General features: G+C 32.0%; 1 protein-coding gene across 5 annotated transcripts in view; it reads left to right on the top strand.

The window, feature by feature from the left end:
• The first annotated feature begins 1,043 nt into the window (after nucleotides 1-1,043).
• Nucleotides 1,044-24,009, top strand: part of LOC139502192 (uncharacterized) — a 55,948-nt gene continuing 32,982 nt past the window's right edge. The window contains exon 1 of one of the 5 annotated variants that reach the window (XM_071291616.1): nucleotides 1,044-1,175. In XM_071291616.1, coding sequence (XP_071147717.1) covers nucleotides 1,137-1,175 — 39 coding nt within the window. In that variant the 5' untranslated portion in view covers nucleotides 1,044-1,136. Of the gene's footprint in view, nucleotides 1,176-12,348; nucleotides 12,441-12,473; nucleotides 12,499-16,182; nucleotides 16,241-16,414; nucleotides 16,507-24,009 lie in introns of those variants that run through there. The other 4 variants (XM_071291615.1, XM_071291618.1, XM_071291617.1 and 1 more) reach the window with 4 other exon arrangements.

Raw genomic sequence — 24,009 nt, 5'->3', positions numbered from 1 at the left:
CTAAATACATTTATACAAGTTATGGATAGTAATGCCGGTCATTATACATCTCCAGCGGGTGACAAGATAAAGTGGGGGTCCGAAAAAAATGAAACCTGGAAAAGGGGTGTGAGGTTTCATTATGTTAGAAGAAAGGGTCATTGTTTTTTGTTTTTAAAACAGAAAAAAAAAGATAAATAAAAAGGGGAGGCAATCAAAATTCACCCCTAGCTCGTATTGGTTTATAAAATAAGACCATAATACAATCATAAAATTTTCAAAACATAAACAAAGTATTGACATTGGTACATGTAGTGCTGAATCCGAAGATGGATTGGTTTCATTTACAACCAGAAGCGTTCTAAACACAAAAGATATTTTGTATTTGATTAGCAATGTAAACCAAATGATAAACTCAATGACATCATAGATACCAGGATTGAGATTTAGTATTTGCTCAACGCGTGTATCGGCTATAAGAGACTCATCAGTGACGCTAAAATAAAAAAATAAACAGTTTAAAAGGCAAAATGAATTACGAAGTTGAAGATTATTGAGGACCAAAAATTCCTAAACGTTTTGCTAAATACAACTAAGGTAATCTAATCCAAAGGTAGAAAGCCTTAGTATTTAAACAAATCAACAATTTATTTATAATAACGACTATATCAATAATAATTCATGTCAAAACAGAAGTACTGACTATATTGGGCTGGTTAGTTTAGTTTAAACATATTTATTTATAGTGGAATGGGAAACAAGTTTGGCAACTTGTAATTATCCCTCTCCACTTTGCGGGAGCGAGCGTTGCCTTGTAGCGGCATTGGCCTGCTCTTTTTCAAAATCTACAAGGGGGTCTTGTGATACCCTCGGGAAAAAAACTCCACCAGCAGACATTGACCCAGTTTTGTAAATAAAAAACAGAATCTGTGAAATCCTTAAAAATAAAGGTTGTGTTTATTTATTTAAACAACAACAGCGACATCATTGTACATGATCTTGAATGTATCACATATGATAATAATAATCTATTATCTGTCCTATAGTCACATTCTAGATTTAGGACATAATGTTAGTATATTCAAATACTATTTGAAATACTTTTATCTTTACGCATATGGCTAAGTTCTAAAGCCAAACTTAAATAGTCATTTTTAATGGGAAACAAAGAATCGTCCGATTACAACATGAACAGGGTAAGTTATATTCTTCATTTCTTATCTAATTTGTTTGTAACAAAAATAAAAGTTATTGAACGTTGAGAAATATTTTGAAGGGTTAGATTCCACGTTCTACCAGTCTGTAACAAAGAAAATCTATGTTTTACGAAGGCCAAGCTTAAAATACAATACAGTTATCTCCTAATTACAGAATGTCATAAAAAAAAAGATATGAATAACATGACAAAAGATGGAGAGAGTGGATTTTTTCCATTTCCTTTTTATCCACTCAATCAACCTGGTCGAAACACCATTAAAGTCAATTATGTATAGGCAGATGCAGCTTATTTCCGAAGAGGGGTTGTACTGCTATGTATTACACTATTTTTCGATACATATTCTGATGCAAATATTTCGGTTTCAGTTTGGAACAGATAACTGTTATGCAACAAACAATTCTGTTGTTTAAAGAGCTCGTAAATAAAGAAACAATCTATGTAAAATTATGATCATTTGAACGATATTATACGGAAGCGTATTAGCGCCACACATTTTTTTTATTTTTCTTTGTTAGATAAATGGTTAAAAGCCGTTGATGAAGGACATTTATTAGGGGCAGTATTTTTAGATCTGTGTAAAGCTTTTGATCTTCTAAATCACAAACTGCTCCTTCAAAAATTACAAAAATATAAATGTTCTTATAATTCAATTCATTGGTTTACTTCGTATTTAGCTGATAGACATCAAGTCGTATCAATTTCAAATACCTTTTCAGATGTATCTACATTAAAAGCAGGTGTACCTCAAGGGTCCGTTTTAGGTCCTATATTATTCTTAATATTTATTAATGATTTGCCTTTGTGTAATCCTAATCATAATCTTGATCTTTTTGCTGATGATAACACTATTTCTGTAATTGGAAAAGACAAAAGGTATATAAGTCAGACACTCAATGATGTATTAGAAAATATTTGTCAATGGGTTGATGAAAACAAAATGTTAGTTAATGTGTCAAAAACTAAGACAATGTGTATAGGTTCAAAACAAAAACTGTCTGTGATGTGAAATGACACATTAAATGTCATACATGTCAACCTCTGACATTGGGAAATCATGTCATGACATGACATGACATGTCAAAAAGCGTGTGAAAACGCGTGACGTAGATGCGGACTTGTTAATATGAATGTTATGTTCATAATTTCATACAAATTTGTGAATATAAAAAACAATATATATTCTACTGTGAACTTTTATTGTATTAAACAGTGGTCTGTTATGTTGCTTTTAAAGCACCACCACTAGGCATATATTCAAAACAACTGCCAGTTTCAAGTTTAGTTTCATTTATTTCATAACAGCACACAATACAAATGTAACATAGTCAAGTTCTAATCAGAATTCAGTGTTAATTTCTTTATAATTGAAAAGGCTCTCCCACAGTAGGAATTGATATTTGACTGAATTAGCTTCATCAAGATTTGAAAGAATGTCATAATGTTGGGGTTTTTTTTTGGCAATGTAAAATGTCATCTCTATCATTGCTCCTGGCATTGCTATTGCCTGGTTTAATAAAACTGGGTAGTTCATCAGAAGAAAGCTGGTACTATTAGAGCTGATTCAACAGTTCTGTTATATTTTTATCCCCATGGCCTGTAGAAATCTGTTGCCGTGTTGGCTAGATTTGAAACTGAAATTGAAAAAGAAAAATGTTTTATAAATTTGATTTCCATTAGATAAACATGTTAAATGCTTATTCAAATAGCTACATTGTATTTCTCCTCTCACAAGTATTTTTTTTTTTATCATTGCAACATAGAATGCACAAATTATGCGTTACTTGTCACTCGATCATTTAAACTCGAGCTCAAAAATATAATTTATAAATCTTGAATCTTGCCGTACATATGATATCGTTTTGGCTTAACAATCGGCACTTTAGACGACGATACAGGACCTGAAAGTTACCTCTTTCTGTGCACATTTCCCCTATTAAGTGAATTTGAAAGAAAGTCACAAAATCGTTAAAACTAATCACAAACTACTTACCTTTTACTGTTTGTCCATAAAGAAAAATAAACAATACGGCAGCCAAACAATTACTTCGAATTTTTCCGTATTTATCGCCGAATAAGGAAAAAACCCGAGAATAGCGATATCACTAACGACCAAAAAATGAAAAGAACGAAAAAGCGTGTAATTGCGTGTAAAGTGGTGAAAAGCATGTACACGCCATGTGACAAAATCCTCGCGTGTAAACCGTTGAAAAAGCGTGTATTACACGCGAATATCATGTCACTTGACATGTATGTTAAATGTATCCATTAATGGCCAAAAGATTAATGAAAGTCACTGTGAAAAAGTCCTGGGTATTTTTGATGACAAAACTCTTTCTTGGTATGATCAAATTAATCATATAATCAAAAAAGTTAATTCTTCATTAGCTTTATCAAAAAGAATCAAGAAATACTTGAATCACAATGCACGAATTCTATTTTACAATGCGTATATTCTTCCACATTTGGATTACTGTTGTTCTGTATGGCGAAGCTGTAACAAGTTTTTAGTTGACAGTTTCCTAAAATTGCAAAAAAGGGCAGCTAGAACTATTTTAAACGAACACGATATTCGTAAACCATCTATTGAACTATTTAAGGAATCTGAAATTATTCCTGTTACTAAGAGAATATTTTACCACAAATCATTATTAATGTTTAAATCAAAACACCAACTAGCACCAAAATGTTTATCCAATCCTATTGTGCCTACAAGTAGTAAACAATCGTACAATACTCGACTTTCATCATCGGATAATTTTATTGTCCCTAAATCAAATACAGAATTATACAAATCAAGTTTTTCTTTTAGTGGTCCAAAAGTGTGGAATTCACTGTCCAGTGAAATTAAAAAAATCAAAAAGTATATCTGCATTCAAAAACTCTTACAAGTCATTTTATTTTTAAAAGTGTTGAATTTATATTACCATAATTGTTTTTGTTGTTGTTGTTATATTACTTTATATACGTCTATTGTTTACATGTGTGTAATAGTAGATTAATTATTTTTTATTCATATTGTTAACATTCAATTTGTATGTAGAGAGCCTTATTGAAAATTGGTTTAATCCAAATGAGTTACTCTCTTTAAATAAATAAATAAATAAATAAATAAATAAATAAATAAATAAATAAATAAATAAATAAATAAATAAATAGATAAATAAATAAATAAATAAATAAATAAATAAATAAATAAATAAATAAATAAATAAATAAATAAATAAATAAATAAATTTATTACATTGGTTGCAATGAATTACATTGATTTCCCAGTTAGATAAAAACCGATAATTTCACATGTGAAATAAAAGTGGTTATTTCACTCTCTGACGTCATACAACAATAGGCGTTGTCAAGACGTCGATAACGTCGGATCAAAACAAATTGTCAATGCGTAGGAAAAAGATATAGTTCCTTACATTTTCTACATTAATTTCATAAAAAAAGCCATTTACCAATGTAATAAAAAGAATAACTAATCGCCGTATTTGAATATAAAAAATAAGACAACTTGTGACCGAACGCCGCTATGGATTAAACTCGTGCTGAGCACTCGTTTAATCCATGCGTCGTTCGGTCACGCGTTGTCTTATTTTTGATATTCAAATACGGCGATTAGTTATACTATAATTAATCACTCTACTGTGCTGAAAAAAGAAATTATCAGTCAGTAAGATCAAACCGTTTGTGAAAATGATTTTGAACAATTGTTTTAGTTTTAACTTCACTACTATGACCTTTTTAAAGCAGTTTTGTTTTTTAAATTAGATAAAAGGCATCTTTGAAAAATAGTATGCCGTTCCTGCAATGATAATAAAACAGTAATACATTTAGCATCCCTCCTCCTTTTTTATTTTCTATTTTAAACAATAAAATATATCTAAGTAAGACTGAATTCATCGTAAATGACTTTTAAGTAAAACAATTCAAATTGATTGCATATTAAACGTTAGTCATCAATAATCCTTAAGAAGTAAGGATTAAAACAATAGCATATGTGACAGTTGTTGTTGGCAAGATGTTTTCTCCGTGGTTTTTTTCTTCTTTTTTTTCTTTCTTTCTTTTCGCTGGCTGTTTTTGTGTGTAGTGAGGCAAAAACATTTTCTTTGTTATTTCCAAGATTTGTTTTGTCATCGATTTTTTGTTATCCATTTTGATTATTTACTAGAATTTAATGGACTCAATGACTTGAAAGGATTCGATATTGATATCTCTGGTGAAAAGTTTTGATTGGCATGAGTAACTTCCCATTGCGTCGAAGTTCTTCCGAATGATACACTTTTCTTGTCAGTGATGTTGCTTTTGCGAGAACTTTGCTTTAGTTTCGATAATATGAATAGATATTTGTTATTTTGAGGGTATGTTCAGAATCGCTGCACCCATGCTACCGCGTTTCTAAAGATATACATAGATTTCCTCTGCAAAACTCAATAATTGTAGAATGCACAATCAGGTGGACCCAGGATTTAAAAAAGTGATCCTACTTTTGAATGTAAATTCAACAAAATGACTTAATAAATATAGAAAAAAAAGTAATGTCTATAGATATAGGACGATGTTGTATGAGTGCCAATGAGACAACTATCCGTCCAAGTTACAATTTATAAAAGTATGCATTAACCAGATTTGCTCCCGTTTATAAGCGACAAACAAATCCATTAGACATGTATATATTGAAAATTCCATTCAAATTCACTGGTTTATAACCAAAATTGATGAAATTCGATGTCTACCCGACGTTATAAGTTTGCCTAGTCTACTTTTTTTTCTATTGGAAATCGCAAAAACATTTTATAAAATAAATAAAAAAACAGGTGCCCAATGGCATTAGTGTTAAATATTCATACAGAAATACAGGGACTTTATTTGGGGCTTTGGTGTGGACGACATATTCTGTACGGACATATGGCCAATAAAATGAATGAACGGAATGTTACAACAGTTGTATGATCGCCCACATGTGTAAGCAGTAAGCGGGTGTTTAAAGTTATATAGATAGCTTTTTTCTAACAAAATTTTTGTAAAATTTGTATGCCGTTTGTTATAGTTTGTTAAACTAGTTTGTTAAACGTAACAAAAGAATAAACAAATGCATCGTTTAATAATGGCATAATGACCATGTTTGAACTGTCAAAAATACATGCGCATCAAACTTAATACGCCGGAAAATAGCTTTTGTAGAACGATGGTTTTAGACACACAGGACATTCTATTGTCAGTTCATCGTCTTCATCAGATGAATGTATGAAGATAGTGATGATAAAACCTTTTTATCGCTGTATTACAAAATTTTACTTTGATCTTACTGACTGATAATTTCTGTTTTCAGTACAGTAGAGTGATATGAAAAATTACCACTAGAAACTAAGAGCGTAAGTGCTATTGTCAATGAAATTAACAATAGTTATCATAGGTACCAGGATAACCACCGTCGTCATCGGTGAAATAGCGATAAACAGATTATCATTATTAATCTCAACTCGATTGATTTTCTCACATTCGCCGTACCCTCAAGCGAGAAAATTGATCTCGTTGAGATGATCAACGATAATCTAGTATTATTGAAAATGCAAAAATAGGTTCCAATTCCTAAATTTGAGTAATTTTCGACATTGTTTTGAGTATAACAATCACGATTATGCCTCTTTTTCGATCGTCAGAATCAAATCTTTTTAATGGGGAAAAAAGTGTTGATAGTTGATTCAAAATTAAAGTTAGAACGAAATTCAGTGTTTTAACTAACAAAACGACAAACTGTAGACGCATTTTCAGCTAATGTATAGTTTGTCAAAGTTTATGCATTTTGATTCAGATTAGGTAACAAATAATAAAATAAACACTTACGATTTCCAATTGTTTGAACAATAACACTTGTTATACAGACACAAAACACGTGCATTCCGATACATGCATTCATCGTGAATGATTTTAAGTAAAACAATTCAAATAGATTACACTAAAAAGAGCTTTTCATCAACAGTTTATGATTCAATCATCTTAAAAAAGAAGAAAGAAAAACAATAGCATATGTGACAGTTATCTCAGATGGTGCCATTAAAACGCATATAGGGATTGGCGATATCTGGCCACAGCTTTTATTCATAATTCATAATATAGATTCATATAATATAATATATGTAGATAGATAGATGTATATGTAGATAGATAAATGATTAGTTACCCGAAGATAATATGGCGACCTTGTAGGTAGATAGATAGATTAGATTAGATTAGATTAGGTTAGATAGATAGATAGATAGGTAGATAGATAGATAGATAGATAGATAGATAGGTAGGTAGGTAGGTAGGTAGGTAGGTAGGTAGGTAGGTAGGTAGGTAGGTAGGTAGGTAGGTAGGTAGGTAGGTAGGTAGGTAGGTAGGTAGGTAGGTAGGTAGGTAGGTAGGTAGGTAGGTAGGTAGGTAGGTAGGTAGGTAGGTAGGTAGGTAGGTAGGTAGGTAGGTAGGTAGGTAGGTAGGTAGGTAGGTAGGTAGGTAGGTAGGTAGGTAGGTAGGTAGGTAGGTAGGTAGGTAGGTAGGTAGGTAGGTAGGTAGGTAGGTAGGTAGGTAGGTAGGTAGGTAGGTAGGTAGGTAGGTAGGTAGGTAGGTAGGTAGGTAGGTAGGTAGGTAGGTAGGTAGGTAGGTAGGTAGGTAGGTAGGTAGGTAGGTAGGTAGGTAGATAGATAGATAGATAGATAGATAGATAAAATTACGTCACAGAATATTACGTCACTCATATTGGTAAAGCTAAAAAAGGAAACACTGTCTGACAGAGGCCCCAGCGATAACTGAATTCAAGTCTATTAACTTAAATTCCATTGTTGTTGACAAGGAAGTTTTCCTTTTTTTCTTCTTCTATTTCGTTTCACTGACTGGTTTCGATGTTTCCAGACAGAAACTGCTTCTTTGTGATTTATCTTGAATTTTATTGTCATCGAAATCAATGTTTTTAATTTCCATTTTTAGCTCACCGGGTCCGAAGGGCCCCATGTGAGCGTATGCCATCACTTGGCGTCCGTCGTCGTCGTCGTCTGTCGTCGTAAACTATTTCAAAAATCTTCTCTGAAACTACTGGGCCAAATTCATTTAAACTTTACCTAAATGTTCCTTAGGGTATCTAGTTTATAAATTGTATCCGAAGTGTTGATCCATTGACAAACATGGCCGCCATGGCTAAAAATAGAACATAGGGGTCAAATAAAGTTTTTGGCTTATATCTCAAATACTTAAGCAAAAAGAGCAAATCTGACATGGGTAAAATTGTTCAATTGGTCAAGATCTATCAGCCCTGAAATTTACAGACGAATCGAACAACCCATTGTTGGGTTGCTGCCACTAAATTGATAGTTTTCAGGAAATTTTGCAGTTTTTTGTTATTATCTTGAATATTATTATAGATAGATATAAACTGTAAACTTTAACAGCAATAATGTTTAGTAAAATAAGATGTAGAAAAAAGTTCATAGGACCAAAATTACCAATTGACCCTTTAAGGAGTTACCTTTTTAAGACCATTTTACACAATTTGATAATCAAGTTTGCAAACATTTAAAAATCTTCTCCTCTGAAACTACTGGGTCAAATACCTTCAAACTTTAACTCAATGTTCCTTAGACCGAATTAGACTATTTACCGGATTTGTTATCACATAAGCAACACGACGAGTGCCACATGTGGAGCAGGATCTGCTTACCCTTCCGGAGCACCTGAGATCACCCCTAGTTTTTTGGTAGGGTTCGTGTTGTTTATTCTTTAGTTTTCTATGTTGTGTCGTGTGTGCTCTTGTTTGTTTGTCCTTTTCATTTTTAGCCATGGCGTTGTCAGTTTGTTTTAGATTTATGAGTTTGACTGTCCCTTTGGTATCTTTCGTCCCTCTTTTTTAACTCAATGTGCCTTAGGGTATTTAGTTTATAAACTGTATCCGAATTTTTGGTCCATCAATAAACATGGCCGCCATGACTAAAAATAGAACATAGGGGTCAAATGCAGTGTTTGGCTTATATCTTAAAAACTAAAGCTTTAAGAGCAAATCTGACATGGGGTTTAATAGTTCAATTGGTGAGAATCTATGAGCCCAAAAATTTTCAGACGAATCGAACAACCCATTGTTGGGTTGATGCCACTGAATTAGAAGTTTTAACGAAATTTTGCAGTTTTTTTGCTATTATTTTGAATATCATTATAGATAGATATAAACTGTAAACTTTAACAGCAATAATGTTTAGTAAAATAAGATGTACAAAAAAGTTCATAGGACCAACTTACCAATTGACCCCTGAATGAGTTATTACCCTTTTAAGACCATTTTACACAATTTGTTAATCAAGTTTGCTAACATTTAAAAATCTTCTCCTCTGAAACTACTGGGCAAAATACCTTCAAACTTTAACTCAATGTTCCTTAGGGTATTTAGTTTATAAACTGTATCCGAATTTTTGGTCCATTAATAAACATGGCCGCCATGGCTAAAAATAGAACATAGGGGTCAAATGCAGTGTTTGGCTTATATCTTAAAATCTAAAGCTTTAAGATCAAATCTGACATGGGGTTTAATTGTTCAATTGGTGAGAATCTATGAGCCCAAAAATTTTCAGACGAATCGAACAACCCATTGTTGGGTTATTGCCACTGAATTGGTAGTTTTAACGAAATTTGGCAGTTTTTTTGTTATTATTTTGAATATCATTATAGATAGATATAAACTGTAAACAGCAATAATGTTCAACAAAGTAAGATCTACAAACTACAAAAAAGTTAATATGACTAAAATTGTCAATTGACCCCTTAAGGAGTTATTGCCTTGAAAGACAATTTAACACAATTTGTTCATCAAGTTTGCTTACATTTAAAATCATCTCCTCTGAAATGCAGGTGAGCGATTCAGGCTCTTGAGAGCCTCTTGTTTCATATGTGCACGAGTAACTACTGGACGTATTGACTTAAAAGGGTTCGATATATTATTTTATCGCTATTTTGTGCATTTTTCCTTTGATCTTTTTTTTTGTGATAATTTTTCATATCATGCTACTCGCTTGAGATGGACAATTATCGCTAGAAACTAAGGACGCACGTGGCGTTGTTTATGGAATAGACATGAAATTGACAACGTTGTCATAGGTAAAATAGCGAGAAACATATTATCATTGGTCATCTCAACTCGATTGCTTTTCTCGCTTTCGCCGTACCGGCTCTAGCGAGAAAATCAATCTCGTTGAGATGATCAACAATAATCTATAAATAGCTGGTGAAGGGTTCTGAATGGTGTAAATAACTTCCAATTGCGCTGAAGTTCTTCCGAATGATACAATTGTCTTTTCAGTGATGTTGCTTTTGCCGAGAAATTTGCTTTAGTATAATTGATGATATGAATAGATATTTATTATTTTGAGGGTATGTTCGGAAAAGCTGCACCCATGCTACCACTTTGTCAAGATATACATAGATTTCGTATGAAAATTTCAATAATTTTAGGATTTCACAATCAAGTTTTCCCAGGATTTAAAAAAAATGGTTGTACTTTAAAATGTCATGCAAAAAAACGAATAAATAAATATAGAAAAAAATGCATTGTTCATGCATTAACCAGATTTGCTCCCGTTTATGTCTATTAAACATGTGTATACTGAAAATTCCATCCAAATACAGTCACTGGTATTGATGATACAAGATGTCTACACATACAGAGGCGGATTTAGAGGGTTTTTCAGGGGGGGGGGGCTCACCCCCACATTTGTGGGAAACATGCAATTGGTTATAATTATATATGGAATCACTGAAGAATGACTGGACCCCCCCCCCCTTCTTGGGCATTTGTGAAATATGTACACAATGGCGTTAATGTTCAAGATACACACCGAAATACAGGGACTATATATGTTTTGGGGAATTTGTGTGGACAGCATTTTACGTACAGACAGATGGACAATACAATGAATGAACGAAATGATACAACAGTTTCATGATCGCCAAAAGGTGTCAGCAGTAAGCTAGTGTTTATATAGTCATTGACAAGCTTTCATAGCTTTGAAAATTGCTTATACAAATCAGAGACAAATATATACACATATATATTTCTCTGTACAAATATAATAAAATGTACACTATAGATTGATTAATTATCGCCTAACGTCCGAAAAAAAAATCATTTTATAAACCAGAATTCAAAATTTAAGATACTGTGTAACCTAAATTCGAAACCTTATTTTCAAATTTATTTAAATTGTTGTATTTTCATTACGTATTTTGTTAATTAAAAACATTACATATGATATATAGATTTTTAAGTATGTCATAATACGCAGTATTATTGTACACAACATGCAATTTTATCGTCTTTTTCGCATAGGAAATAAATCAAAAACACAAAATAAACATGCAGTTCTCCCATCGTATTTACATGTTTTAACATGCTATAGAGGAACTAGAATGTTTTGTCTAGAATTTACTTGCGATCAGGTATGTGTTAATCGATAAGCTGTAAAATAATTCGGCGCATTACATTTTCGCGTATTTTCATTAAAAGTCAGGAGCCTTTAATTCAGTGGTTGTCGTTTGTTTATGTGTTGCATATTTGTTTTTTGTTAAATTTTTACATAAATAAGGCCGTTAGTTTTCTCGTTTGAATTGTATTACATTGTCATTTCGGGGTCTTTTATAGCTGACTATGCGGTATGGGCTTTGCTCATTGTTGAAGGCCGTACGGTGACCTATAGTTGTTAATTTCTGTGTTATGTCGGTCTCTTGTGGAGAGTTGTCTCATTAGCAATCATACCACATCTTCTTTTTATACTTACATTTATGCATAGCTTTTTATAAGGTAATAATCATTGACTTTAAATTTTTAAAATTTGAAACCTAACGTGTTTGGTTTTTGTTTAACAAAGCTTAGGTTGCAACTCCCAGATGTAATTTAGTATCTCTAAAGATAAAAAAAAAAAAGGCATGACTATATATTTTAATCATACAAATAAAACGGCACAACGGTACAAAAGAAAACTCAAAATCTGCCATCAATAATGAGTTCACTTAATTCCAAGCGACCCCCCCCCCCCCCCCTCCTTTCCTAAAAACTCAACCCTATTGTAATTGAAGACATCGTTTTGTTTTAATCTTCATGTTCCTATGTATTCTATAAGTCCATTCCACTCAAATACGCAGTGATATAATATCATGTCACAAACAACACTATTTTCATTTGTGACTAATGTTGTTTACTTCTGTTTTTCAAGATCTTGTGTTTTTCTTCGTAAGTAATATTATAAGCGTGGTTTCTATCACATAATTTAGTTATTTATCAAGACAAGGTATGTTCATTTCACAGCTAGTTTAATTTTCTGGTCCCCTTTTTTCCTAATAAATACCATGGGTTGTCAGTTAAATCAAAATCCAAAATTATATTCAGTATCCCCCTCACTATTAATTACTATCAAAACTATCTATTTCTACGAGGGATCTGTAAAATGTGTCTTTTAAGGTGGTACCTAACACTACAGGGAGATAACTCTGTAAAATCAGCAGAACGTTTTAATGACGTAGTGTTCTTCAGGGAATATTAAGCTTATCAATGATCAAAATAAGTGTTTGTCAAACTGTTATATAACCAGTGTAATTTTTCTGATAAAACGGTTGGTTCAAATTTTTTGAAATTTTTATATTTATGTCAAAGGGTCAAAGTAAATACTTTGTTAAAATTTTAAGAAAATTAAACGAGCCAAATTAATTTTAGTTAAAGTGTTAGGTACCACCTTAACTTAATAGTGAGACTCTTAACATATGAATTAAACGATGATAGTATTAGCAAAGTATCCCCATTGACAAATAATCAACTTGCTTTTTGTATCAATTTGTTAAAGATACGTTGAAGCGTGTGGGTGCATAAAAAAGAATAAGCACACGACGCACAAATGTTTCCCTATCAGTTTAAAGGAAATGTAGATTCATAATAACATCAATTACCACTCTGATTCAATCCAATTAAAATTCATATTTATGCATTATCTCGCGTACTCGTACATATGAGATCATATGAGGATAATGAAACTCAGAGATCAGACTATTTTTATTTTTATAGTTTGAATTGACGCAGATAACTGTTCAAATTAGTATAGCCAGTTGTACAACGGTTTTGATTTGATATATACTTTTCTTCTGTAATTGTTTCTTCAATGTCACTTTGTTCTCCATGGGAGTCTTTAAAAGTTTACCATTCGTCATAAATACAAATGTAGTTGTTTCCATCCTTTAGTTCAGTTCGTCCTGTTGTGGATAGTTGTCTTTTTTGCAAGCCAATGATACCACATTTCGTTATTGGGATATATATCTATATATACAAAAGTTTACAACGAAATCTTCAAAATAAACAAAAATTAAAAAAATATCAATGTATCTATTTTTCTAATAGTCATTCGACAGTCCCGTTTGAATTGCGCACTTGTTGTTATTCTATCGACTGCTTGCAAATTCCACGTATAAAGATGATTGCATAAAAGAATGCTATTATATTTGCCCACAACAAAAAACATCATAAAACAGTACTTATTTTGTATATGTACATCTTGAAATACAAACATAATTATTGATTTCACGGATGATAGAATAGACGTAATATTTCTCGTTATTATTTCACAGTCTAGACACCTGTAAGATATTTATCTATTATAAAGATATCATTTCCTAAAAATAACTGGGACATTTCGGGGAAAAAATCAACCAGCCACATATCGGGGAAGATCCCCCCCCCTCCCCCACCCATTTTTATTTCTTTATTTTATAAAACGCTACTTCAAATAATCCATTGTGTCTATCTAGTGTGAATTGAAAAATTTTAATCTTACAGACATCAGTGGCGGATCCAGAATTTTTCATAAGAGGGGACGCGCTGACTGATATAAAAGAGGGGGCAGTTTGCTCCAGTGGTTCCCAATATAATAAACCAAATTCCCCCTTGGAATCGCCTATGGACATGCAAATAAGATAGTCTAACTTTGCTCCACTAAATAAAATGGCCAACGTAGATATAAAATGTTTAGAAGAATTTAATAGTAAAGTTTCCAACAAAAAATACCATTATAAGAAAATCACCAAAATAGACATCATTATGCTTGACTTTTTTTGTTGACAAATCATGATATTTTTAACAGAAAGACGGCCATTACTGTTATAAAATAAATGGATAACAAGTACCACTATGATTGGTTCATTAATTTTAACAGTTAACTTACACCTAGAAATGAACAATGAGAATCTATGAGTACAAATGTTTACGACAAGAAATTTTCCAACAGGAACTTTCAATTTTTATGTAGCAGCACTAAAAAATGTCCTAGTTTGTACGACATCGTATGGGTTTTGTCTCTTATCGCAGGATTTTTCATAATAAATGGTATAGCTGCTTATAAAAAAGCTACTAAAACAGGGTTTCTGGTTTTTACAAAATATGATTTTTATGTAAATGTTCTATCAAGGATTTGTCACAATAGTACTTCTTAATTTTACCATACAAATCATTGATTCTATCAACTTTAATAGAGATAAGTGTTTCTCGTTTTTTATGGCCTGATTAGACCGTTGGTTTTCCTGTTTGAAAGGTTTTAAACTAGACTGTAGTTTTTGATACTCTTAAAAGCTTGCTATTCGATGCGAGCCATGGCTCCGTGTTGAAGGTCGTACTTTGTCCTTTAATGGTTTACTTCTACAAATTGTGACTTGAATGGAGAGTTGTCTCATTGGCACTCATACCACATCTTCTTATATCTATTTATCAATTGCAGGGCAATAGAAGCTCCCAGATTTTTTTCTCTCAAAATAATCAATATAACTTAAGTTAATATTTAATAAGAACACCTCATGAGAAGTTAATATTTAAAAAAAACAACACCTCATAGTCATGAGAAATATCAATTAAAACCGATGATAAACTGAATATGCTTGGTCTATACATATGCCATTTTGCGCTTCTTTTTTTTTTTTTTTTTTTTACATATGATTAAAATTGAGAAAGGAAATGGGGAATGTGTCAAAGCGACAACAACCCGACCATAAAGTAGACAACAGCTGAATGCCGCTGTCAACGTATATTTGTTCCACCTAACAGAAGTTCCAATGGAAACTGTTATAAACATTGTCATAATATCTGTTCATGTTGGAACAAATATTCTATACCATTTATTCCGTCAAGAACATTTACTGTAATATTTATTCCAGTGGAAATAATATTCCAGAATATTGTTTCCATTTGGAACTTATATTATGAAGGAACTTATATTATGAAGGAACTTCTATTCCGAAACACCACCAATCGGTCTTCAATGTAGCGAGAAACTCCCACACCCAGAGTCGTCCTTCAGCTGGACCCTTAAAAATATGTATATACATACTAGTACAGTGATAATGCACGTCATACTTAACTCCGAATTATACACAAGAAACTAAAATTGAAAATCATACAAGACTAACTAAGGCCAAAGGCTTGGGATAGGCGCAAAATTGCGGCGGGGTTAAACATATTTATGAGATCTCAACCCTCCCCCTATACCTCTAGCCAATGTAGAAAAGTAAACGGCATAACAATACGCACATTAAAATTCAGTTTGTATGTTTTTAGTGCAATGTTGAGTGATGTATTTTTGGCATGTTTACCTATTAAGTCTGTTTGTTTTGTTTTGTTACGCATCGTTGTCAATATAATGAAATTTGATGCGACTGTCGTACAAGTCTGAGAGGTTTAGCTAATTATAAAACCAGGTTAAAAAGTAAATCCACCACTTTCTACATTAAAAAAATATTTGTACCAAGTCAGCAGTATGACAGTTGTTATCCATTCGTTTGATGTGTTTGAGCTTTTGATTTTGCCAATTGATTAGGGACTTTCCGTTTTGAATTTTCCTCAGAATTCAGTATTTTTGATTTTACTTTTTATAAAAGCCATTCTGATTTAGTGTCCGTTATCATTTGTAATTTTATGATCAACATATGGTATTTGTTCATACAGAACAAGAAAAGCAAGATCAACTAGTTTCACTCCTTTTCCAATTATGATCCCACCTGGTTTGTATTTTTTTTTTATTTCTTGTATAATTATTAGGATTTTTCTAATTGAATCCTTTGTTATTTCAATTTACGATTTTTTGCAACAGACGTTTATATATCCTAGTGTATTGTATTTTCGACCTACTAGTATAGTATGATGTTTCCTGGATTTTCCCTTTTACAGACATGTGACAGAGTTGTCAAGTCACAAGTGGAGATTTGGAAATTTTCAGCTGGAGTTTGTGCCTCATAACTGGAGATTTTTTATCAACATTTTTATCGACGTAAGCAATGGTTTTTTGGTGTTTTAACTGCATATTTTCCTTTTTTGTTAATGATTCTTTTAACTCCATAGCAATTTTTACTCGATAGAAGTAGAAGATAAGGAGTTTTTAAATATTTATTTATTATATATAAAGTTCAAGATAAAGTGATCAGCCATCATATATAGTTGGTAAAAAGTATCTCTGCTTAAGCTACATTCTCAATTTTGGTAATTAACAGAACAGTGGTGTTGAATTGATAGAGTTGTGAGCTTTCTGGTGGGTTTGCTGTCTCCATATGTTTGGTCAAGTAATTAGGGTCACCATAGTCAGCTTTGCAACAAGTGTAGTAGGCATACATATCATATTTGAGATCATTAAGACATTTGTCTTGAAGTTAAGTAATATAACTGTTCAATGTTTTTAACAGCACCACAAAAAGTTGTTGTTTATACAACTTTAATTAATCCATTGTCAGTATTTCACTTTTTTAATCATCCAGGCATGTGTCTTAAACTTGCTAGTTGATCACCAGGAAATTGTCAATACTCTTTTATTGCTGTATATACAGTCTAATCCTTAACACAATAACACCTTCATGGATAACTTGAGGCTCTTTACCTTTTGACATCAAAACAGTTAAAGGAAACTTCTGTTTTTCTCAGACTTTTCCGATATCAATTTTGAGTTTCTCTGACTTTTTCTCTGTCAGTATCAATTTTGTAAACAAAAATTTCTACCGAAAATTTTTCGAGGTTGATATTTTCAAAAAGCGGAAGATTTCAAATTTTAACGGGAGGGACGGAAGAGGGTCTTTAAAGCGGGAAGAATCACATGTATGCTTTTATATTATATATTACATAATCATGTTTTGAAAATTCCTGTTGAAGTCAGAAAATGCTTATAAGGTGTTACTGTAACATAATAAGCCATGATCTTGACACATTTAAATAATATTAACTGTAAGCAATTTTAAAAACTACACAACTACACGTAAAGTTAAACACTTCACATACTTTTTAGTACATGTACACATTAATCATAAATCATAAATTAGTGAGTAAACTTGTCTGTCCAGTAGTTGAAATACTCTTCCCCAGTTTTGGATCAGTACAACGAGCACCACATCTCTCAGGTTAAGCAGTCTTGGTGGAAAGTAGCTAGATTTGTCTTAAACGATTATAAAGACAGATCACAGGGTGCAGTTTCAAACATGATAAACTTTTTGTAATAGGAAAGATTACATACAACAATAGATAAAAAAGAGCAAGATTATCAAATTTATTGTTATAAAAAATCAATTGAGGGTTAGTAGAAGTTCTAAAGGACAATTTAACAAAATCTGATCATTGCTGATAGACGTACGGTCCTAGTGGGCATTAATGTTATATATATTGCAGAGGTGGATTTATGGGGGGTCCCAGGGGTCCCAGGCCCCCCTTTTGAGAAAAGAATTTGGTTGATTATAGAGGGACTCAAAGGCAGTCAGTGGGCCCCCTCTTATGAAAAAATCTAGATCCGCCACTGTTTTGTTTTAGTGAAGCAAAAAGATTTGCAAATTAACCCAATCATTTAGTCGCCATTCTTGGTACTGATTTCTCTCCTGCTCTGAATGTGAAATTTATTTCACTTAAAATTAACCTCTTACACCATTTGTGCACTGACTGTTTTTGACATATACACGTTTGTTTTAAAAATTATAAACCTTTCAAATATCTCTGATAGAAATTGTATATATGTGACCAGCCACGACATATCCAGGCTTATGGAGGTAGAATGTCATTGTGAGAAAAACACCTTTAACTATATGTGACTAGCCATTTCCAGGCTTAGGAGGGTACATTGTCTAAAATTTGCTTTTTGTATATTTTCTAGAATATTCCGAAACAAAACTCTCTGTCATGTTATTATGACATATTTGTTGTAAAAGTAATGAAACAAGTCATTTTGAATACCGGTATGAAAATGAGACTGTTCTATGACGACTGTTATTTATTGAAGGCACTAATTTATAAAACACAAAATTATTGTATTTATTGGCTCTTAGTGATGTTCAATAGCGTATTTGAATAAAATTTCAAAGACTTAAATAAACTACAATGCAAACAATTCTTAGCTCTATTTTAGAACATCTATAATACTAAAATTACGAGGTCCAATTTGTCAGCCGTCATCACGTAAAAACGACGAATCAAAGAATTCAACTTTATATATAACTAATATAGTACAAAGGTGTAGATTAAAAATTACACCACTCCAGGCTCTTTTGTTTTTCACGTAATTAATATTGCCAATAATAAAGAAGTTCCGGGTCGAGTCCGATACAGATACCAATAGTATATTCGCCTGTTACCGATTACCTTATCTGTACGTTCCGCATCTGACAGGCGCATCACCAAACGGTGTATTCAGGATTAATATGCTATATAGTATTACACGGGTCATAATCACAGGGTTGACACTACTTAATTGTCAAATTGTTACCTACATTTGTATTGTAGTATTTTAATCAGTTAGACTTTCTAAGATAACAATACGAATACTAAAAATCTGGACTAAAATAAGGCGCATAGGTACAGTTTTCAATTTGTTAGCGGGCATGACGTAAAACAGCGAATCAAAGAATTCAATATTTATAACTAATATAGGACAATGCTGTTGATTAAAAAATACTCCATTCCAGGACCTTTTGTTTTCCAAATAATTATTATTATCAATAATTGATAAGTTCCAATTCGACGGGTTCAAACAGAAAGATTTGAAAGCAGAGAAAACTGTGTATCTTATAATCAGCATGACTTTATCAGATGACAATACTAATACTAAAATAATTAAGGCTTGCACATAGTTATATACTTTAATTCAGTCACGGACCGGCGATATACGGGTGTGTCCTAGTGTAATTTAAACTTGTTGAAATGAAATTAGTTTAAAATTTGTCAAAGTAAGCTTTAAGAATTCCTTTTTTTTTATTTAGATTTATTATGCATGTCTCTATACAAAAAAAATGTACATAGTATGCGACGCGTAACAGTTTATAAGTAGGTGTTCTCCTATATGCATTTGATATGGTGCATTTATTATGGATATATTTCAGACTTCATTTATGAAAGGAAATCTATAGAGCAGAAATTTGATTTTTTTGTTGTATCAATTTAAAATGTAGATTCAAATATTTTTCACTTCAAACGATAAAGTAAAACTTCTTCAAAACTTATATATGATGTATATAGTTCGGTGTCCGCAAAAAAGAAGCCAAGGAAAGTGTTTATCTCTTCTTCACAAATACGTATTTCATTGAATCTCGATATTTATCATGTTTATAATTTTTCTAACAATGACGTTCTACCTCCATAAGCCTGCAAATGTCATGGCGAGTCATATTCTGAAGCAAGGCTATAAGATAAGATATTTTTATTTTCCAAATTAAAGGGCCCATTAAGAGCATAACATTAATTACAACATGACATAAACATTACAGAGTGATTAAAGAAACATAAAATAATAATTCAAATGCATGAGGAAAGAATCAGTGGTCAAGGGGAGATAATTTTGATATCTTTAAGAGTATCTAAGTTAACTAATTTTCTGATTTTCTAAGTTGCAGGCCTTTTTCAAGGTATGCACATAAAATAGATAAAAATCTGCTAGATACTGCTGTCTATCAAAAAGGTTAGTTTTTCAAAAATTGAAGGCATCATAAAGTGATGTCAAGTCCCTCCAAATGTACATCTTGACAGAAAATTCAGTGTTGTGTCTGAGGATATTAACAGTCTGTTGTATTTATGTTATGTTTCCGTTATTGAATAAAAGGACAAGTGACAGTGAGCATAGGCGGATCCTGGCCCCTTCTTTTGTGGGAAAAATTTGGTTGATTATAAAGGGAATGACCGTAACAACCCCCCTTCCAGCTGTAGGTTAGTCAGTTCCCCCCTTCCCCCCTTTAAAAAAGTTCTAAATCTGCTACTGGTGACCTTAACCATGTTAACTGCATGATACTAAACAAGTGCTGATAGTATAGTCTTGATATTTAATTTTTATAGGTACATGTATAATGGAATTATCTTGTTGGATATACATGTAGGCAATTTTTTATTAATTAAAATTACATGTACAACAAGGTATTCAAGGCTTCTATTGAAAAAGAAATAACTCTATCAAGTATTTTATTTTTAATTAACTATAAATTGTAGATAGCTATAGGATGATAGGTAATTAAAAAAAAGTTTGTTTAAAAAAGGCCTCTGACTGTTTGTGAATGACTTGAATTGGTGTAATTTCCAGTTAATTTCTGATTTATAATGCTTATGTTATTATTATATGTCACAGTAGGACATGTAGGAGTTCTGCTTCTGCCAGATAAATGGCCACAATCAACGAACTATTTATACTGCCATGGTTTGGTGCTCATATTAGACCATCCCTCCCCCAAAAATTTTGAAATTTAATTCAGCTTTGTCATCGAGGCTTATTTTGACCACAGGTCAACTGGCTATTTATCAGGCTCTTCCAGAATTTTTTTTTAACCCAGATGGAGAATTAATAAAAACTATACTTGATGTATTTTGATTTGCACTCTTTTTCCCAATTATCATGAATATTTATAAATACATGTATACATATATGTTGACAAATGTCGTTTTTGTATTTTAGGAAGTCATTTATTAGCTCACCTGGCCTAAAAGGCCATGTGAGCTTTTCTCATCACTTGGCGTCCGTCGTCGTCGTCGTCGACGTCGTCGTCGTCGTCGTCGTCGTCTGTCGTCGTTAACAATTTTTCAAACATCTTCTCCTCTGAAACTACTGAATGGATTTGAATGAAACTTAACATGATTGTTCCTTAGTATATCCTGCACAAAATGTGCGCTTCGATTTTTGATCCGTCAAAAAACATGGCCACCGTTACTTAAAATAGAACATAGGGGTCAAATGCAGTTTTTGGCTTATATCTCAAAAACGAAAGCATTTAGAGCAAATCTGACATGGAGTAAAAATGTTCATTAGGTCAAGATCTATCAGCCCTGAAATTTTCAGATGAATCAAACAAACCATTGTTGGGTTGCTGCCACTTAATTGGTAATTTTAAGGAAATTTTGCAGTTTTTGGTCATTATCTTGAATATTATTATAGATAAAGATAAACTGTAAACAGCAAAAAAGATCAGCAAAGTAAGATCTACAAATAAGTTAATATGACCAAAATTGTCAATTGACCCCTTAAGGGGTTATTGTCCTTTAATGACAATTTTTCACAATTTGTTCATCATATTTGCTAACTTTAAAAAATCTTCTCCTCTGAAACCACTGAATGGATTTGGTTAAAACTTAGCATGATTGTTCCTTAGATTATCCTGCACAAAGTGTGTGCTTTGATTTTTGATCCGTCAAAAAAACATGGCCGCCGTTACTTAAAATAGAACATAGGGGTCAAATGCAGTTTTTGGCTTATATCTCAAAAACGAAAGCATTTAGAGCAAATCTGACATGGAGTAAAAATGTTCATTAGGTCAAGATCTATCGGCCCTGAAATTTTCAGATGAATCAAACAAACCATTGTTGGGTTGCTGCCACTTAATTGGTAATTTTAAGGAAATTTTGCAGTTTTTGGTCATTATCTTGAATATTATTATAGATAAAGATAAACTGTAAACAGCAAAAAAGATCAGCAAAGTAAGATCTACAAATAAGTTAATATGACCAAAATTGTCAATTGACCCCTCAAGGGGTTATTGTCCTTTAATGACAATTTTTCACAATTTGTTCATCATATTTGCTAACTTTAAAAAATCTTCTCCTCTGAAACTACTGAATGGATTTGGTTAAAACTTAGCATGGTTGTTCCTTAGATTATCTTGCACAAAGTGTGTGCTTTGATTTTTGATCCGTCAAAAAACATGGCTGCCGTTACTTAAAATAGAACATAGGGGTCAAATGCAGTTTTTGGCTTATATCTCAAAAACGAAAGCATTAAGAGAAAATCTGATTGGAGTAAAAATGTTCATTAGGTCAATATCTATCAGCCCTGAAATTTTCAGATGAATCAAACATCCAATTGTTGGGTTGCTGCCACTTAATTGGTAATTTTAAGGAAATTTTGCAGTTTTTGGTCATTATCTTGAATATTATTATAGATAAAGATAAACTGTAAACAGCAAATATGATCAGCAAAGTAAGATCTACAAATAAGTCAATTTGACCAAAATTGTCAATTGACCTCTTTAGGAGTTATTGCCCTTTAAAGACTTTTTTCACAATTTGTTCATCATGTTGACTTACTTTAAAAAATCTTCTCTTATGAAACTGCTGTATCAATTTCAGCCAAACTTAGGCTAAATGAGTTTCAGAGTTTCAGAGTATCTAGTATAAATTTTATATTTCATTTCCTTGTATGTCAAGAAACATAGCTCCATTGCTAAAATAGAACATAGGAGAAAATGATTTTTTTTTGCTTTTGAAGAAAATAGGACGATTCAAAGAACATTTAAATAAATTGGAAAGCCAAAATAATCATTGATGAGAGATTAAACCAAAAAAATTCAGGTGAGCGATTCAGGCTCTTGAGAGCCTCTTGTTTTAAATAGGATTAACATTTACAGTTGTGTATAAAACTGCTGGATAAAGATTTGACAAATTACTACACAGATTATAAGACTTGTATATTACTAGTCATGTCAGACAATAAAGATTGATAAATTATGATACTAATTAATATATACTCAACAACATAAATAACACTACACTTATTTTCATTTAAACATCAATATATGAGCTGCGTCGGATAGAAATCGACCTTAAGCAAACGAAAATCAATACCTCTGTTAACCTACTTTGGGTTAAAATAATTTCTACGGAAAGTCTGTAATTGTTCCAAAAGTAGGTTTTCATAAGAAGACAACCCTTTTAAACGGACCAAAAATGCAGCTTTTATATCTTAGTTATTCCAAAATCGATCAAAGTCTTAGATATGTATATGTGTACATGCACTTGCATAAGGTCGATTTCTATCCGACACAGCTCATATATCAGTGTATTTTGTTATACATTGTAAGTATTTGCTATTTAGTATAGATAAGAGACATGAGACTTGGGTTATTAATTATTATACCCCGGTCAGAAGTCAATGAAATTATGGTTGTTGAAAACTGAAATAAAATCTTTTGTCTCCATTTAATAGAATTCCAACATAATGATGATTCTAAATCAAAATATTAATTAGGTGGAATTTCTTTAGAAACTATATATATCAGTTCAAAAGTACACAAAAAATTAAATAATAAATAATATTGTTTTAAAGAAAGTGGTGTACAGGTTATTTTTATTGTTGAGTATACATGAACATTAAATATTATAGTATTTAGGTCATTTTGTCCATTTGCCTTGGGGATGTTGTTTTTTTTTCTTCCACAGAATTAAATGTCATCATTGATACACACCAATTTGATGTATTCGACATCATTATGAAATTAAACATATGATGTACTTGTCTTTTTACAAAAAATGTGTATTAGTTATGTCACAGTAAGAT

The sequence above is a fragment of the Mytilus edulis genome, chromosome 13 (assembly GCF_963676685.1).
Source record: "Mytilus edulis chromosome 13, xbMytEdul2.2, whole genome shotgun sequence".
NCBI lineage: Eukaryota > Metazoa > Mollusca > Bivalvia > Mytilida > Mytilidae > Mytilus > Mytilus edulis.
Note: the sequence above shows the minus strand (reverse complement) of the source record. Positions and strands in the feature narration are given on the sequence as shown.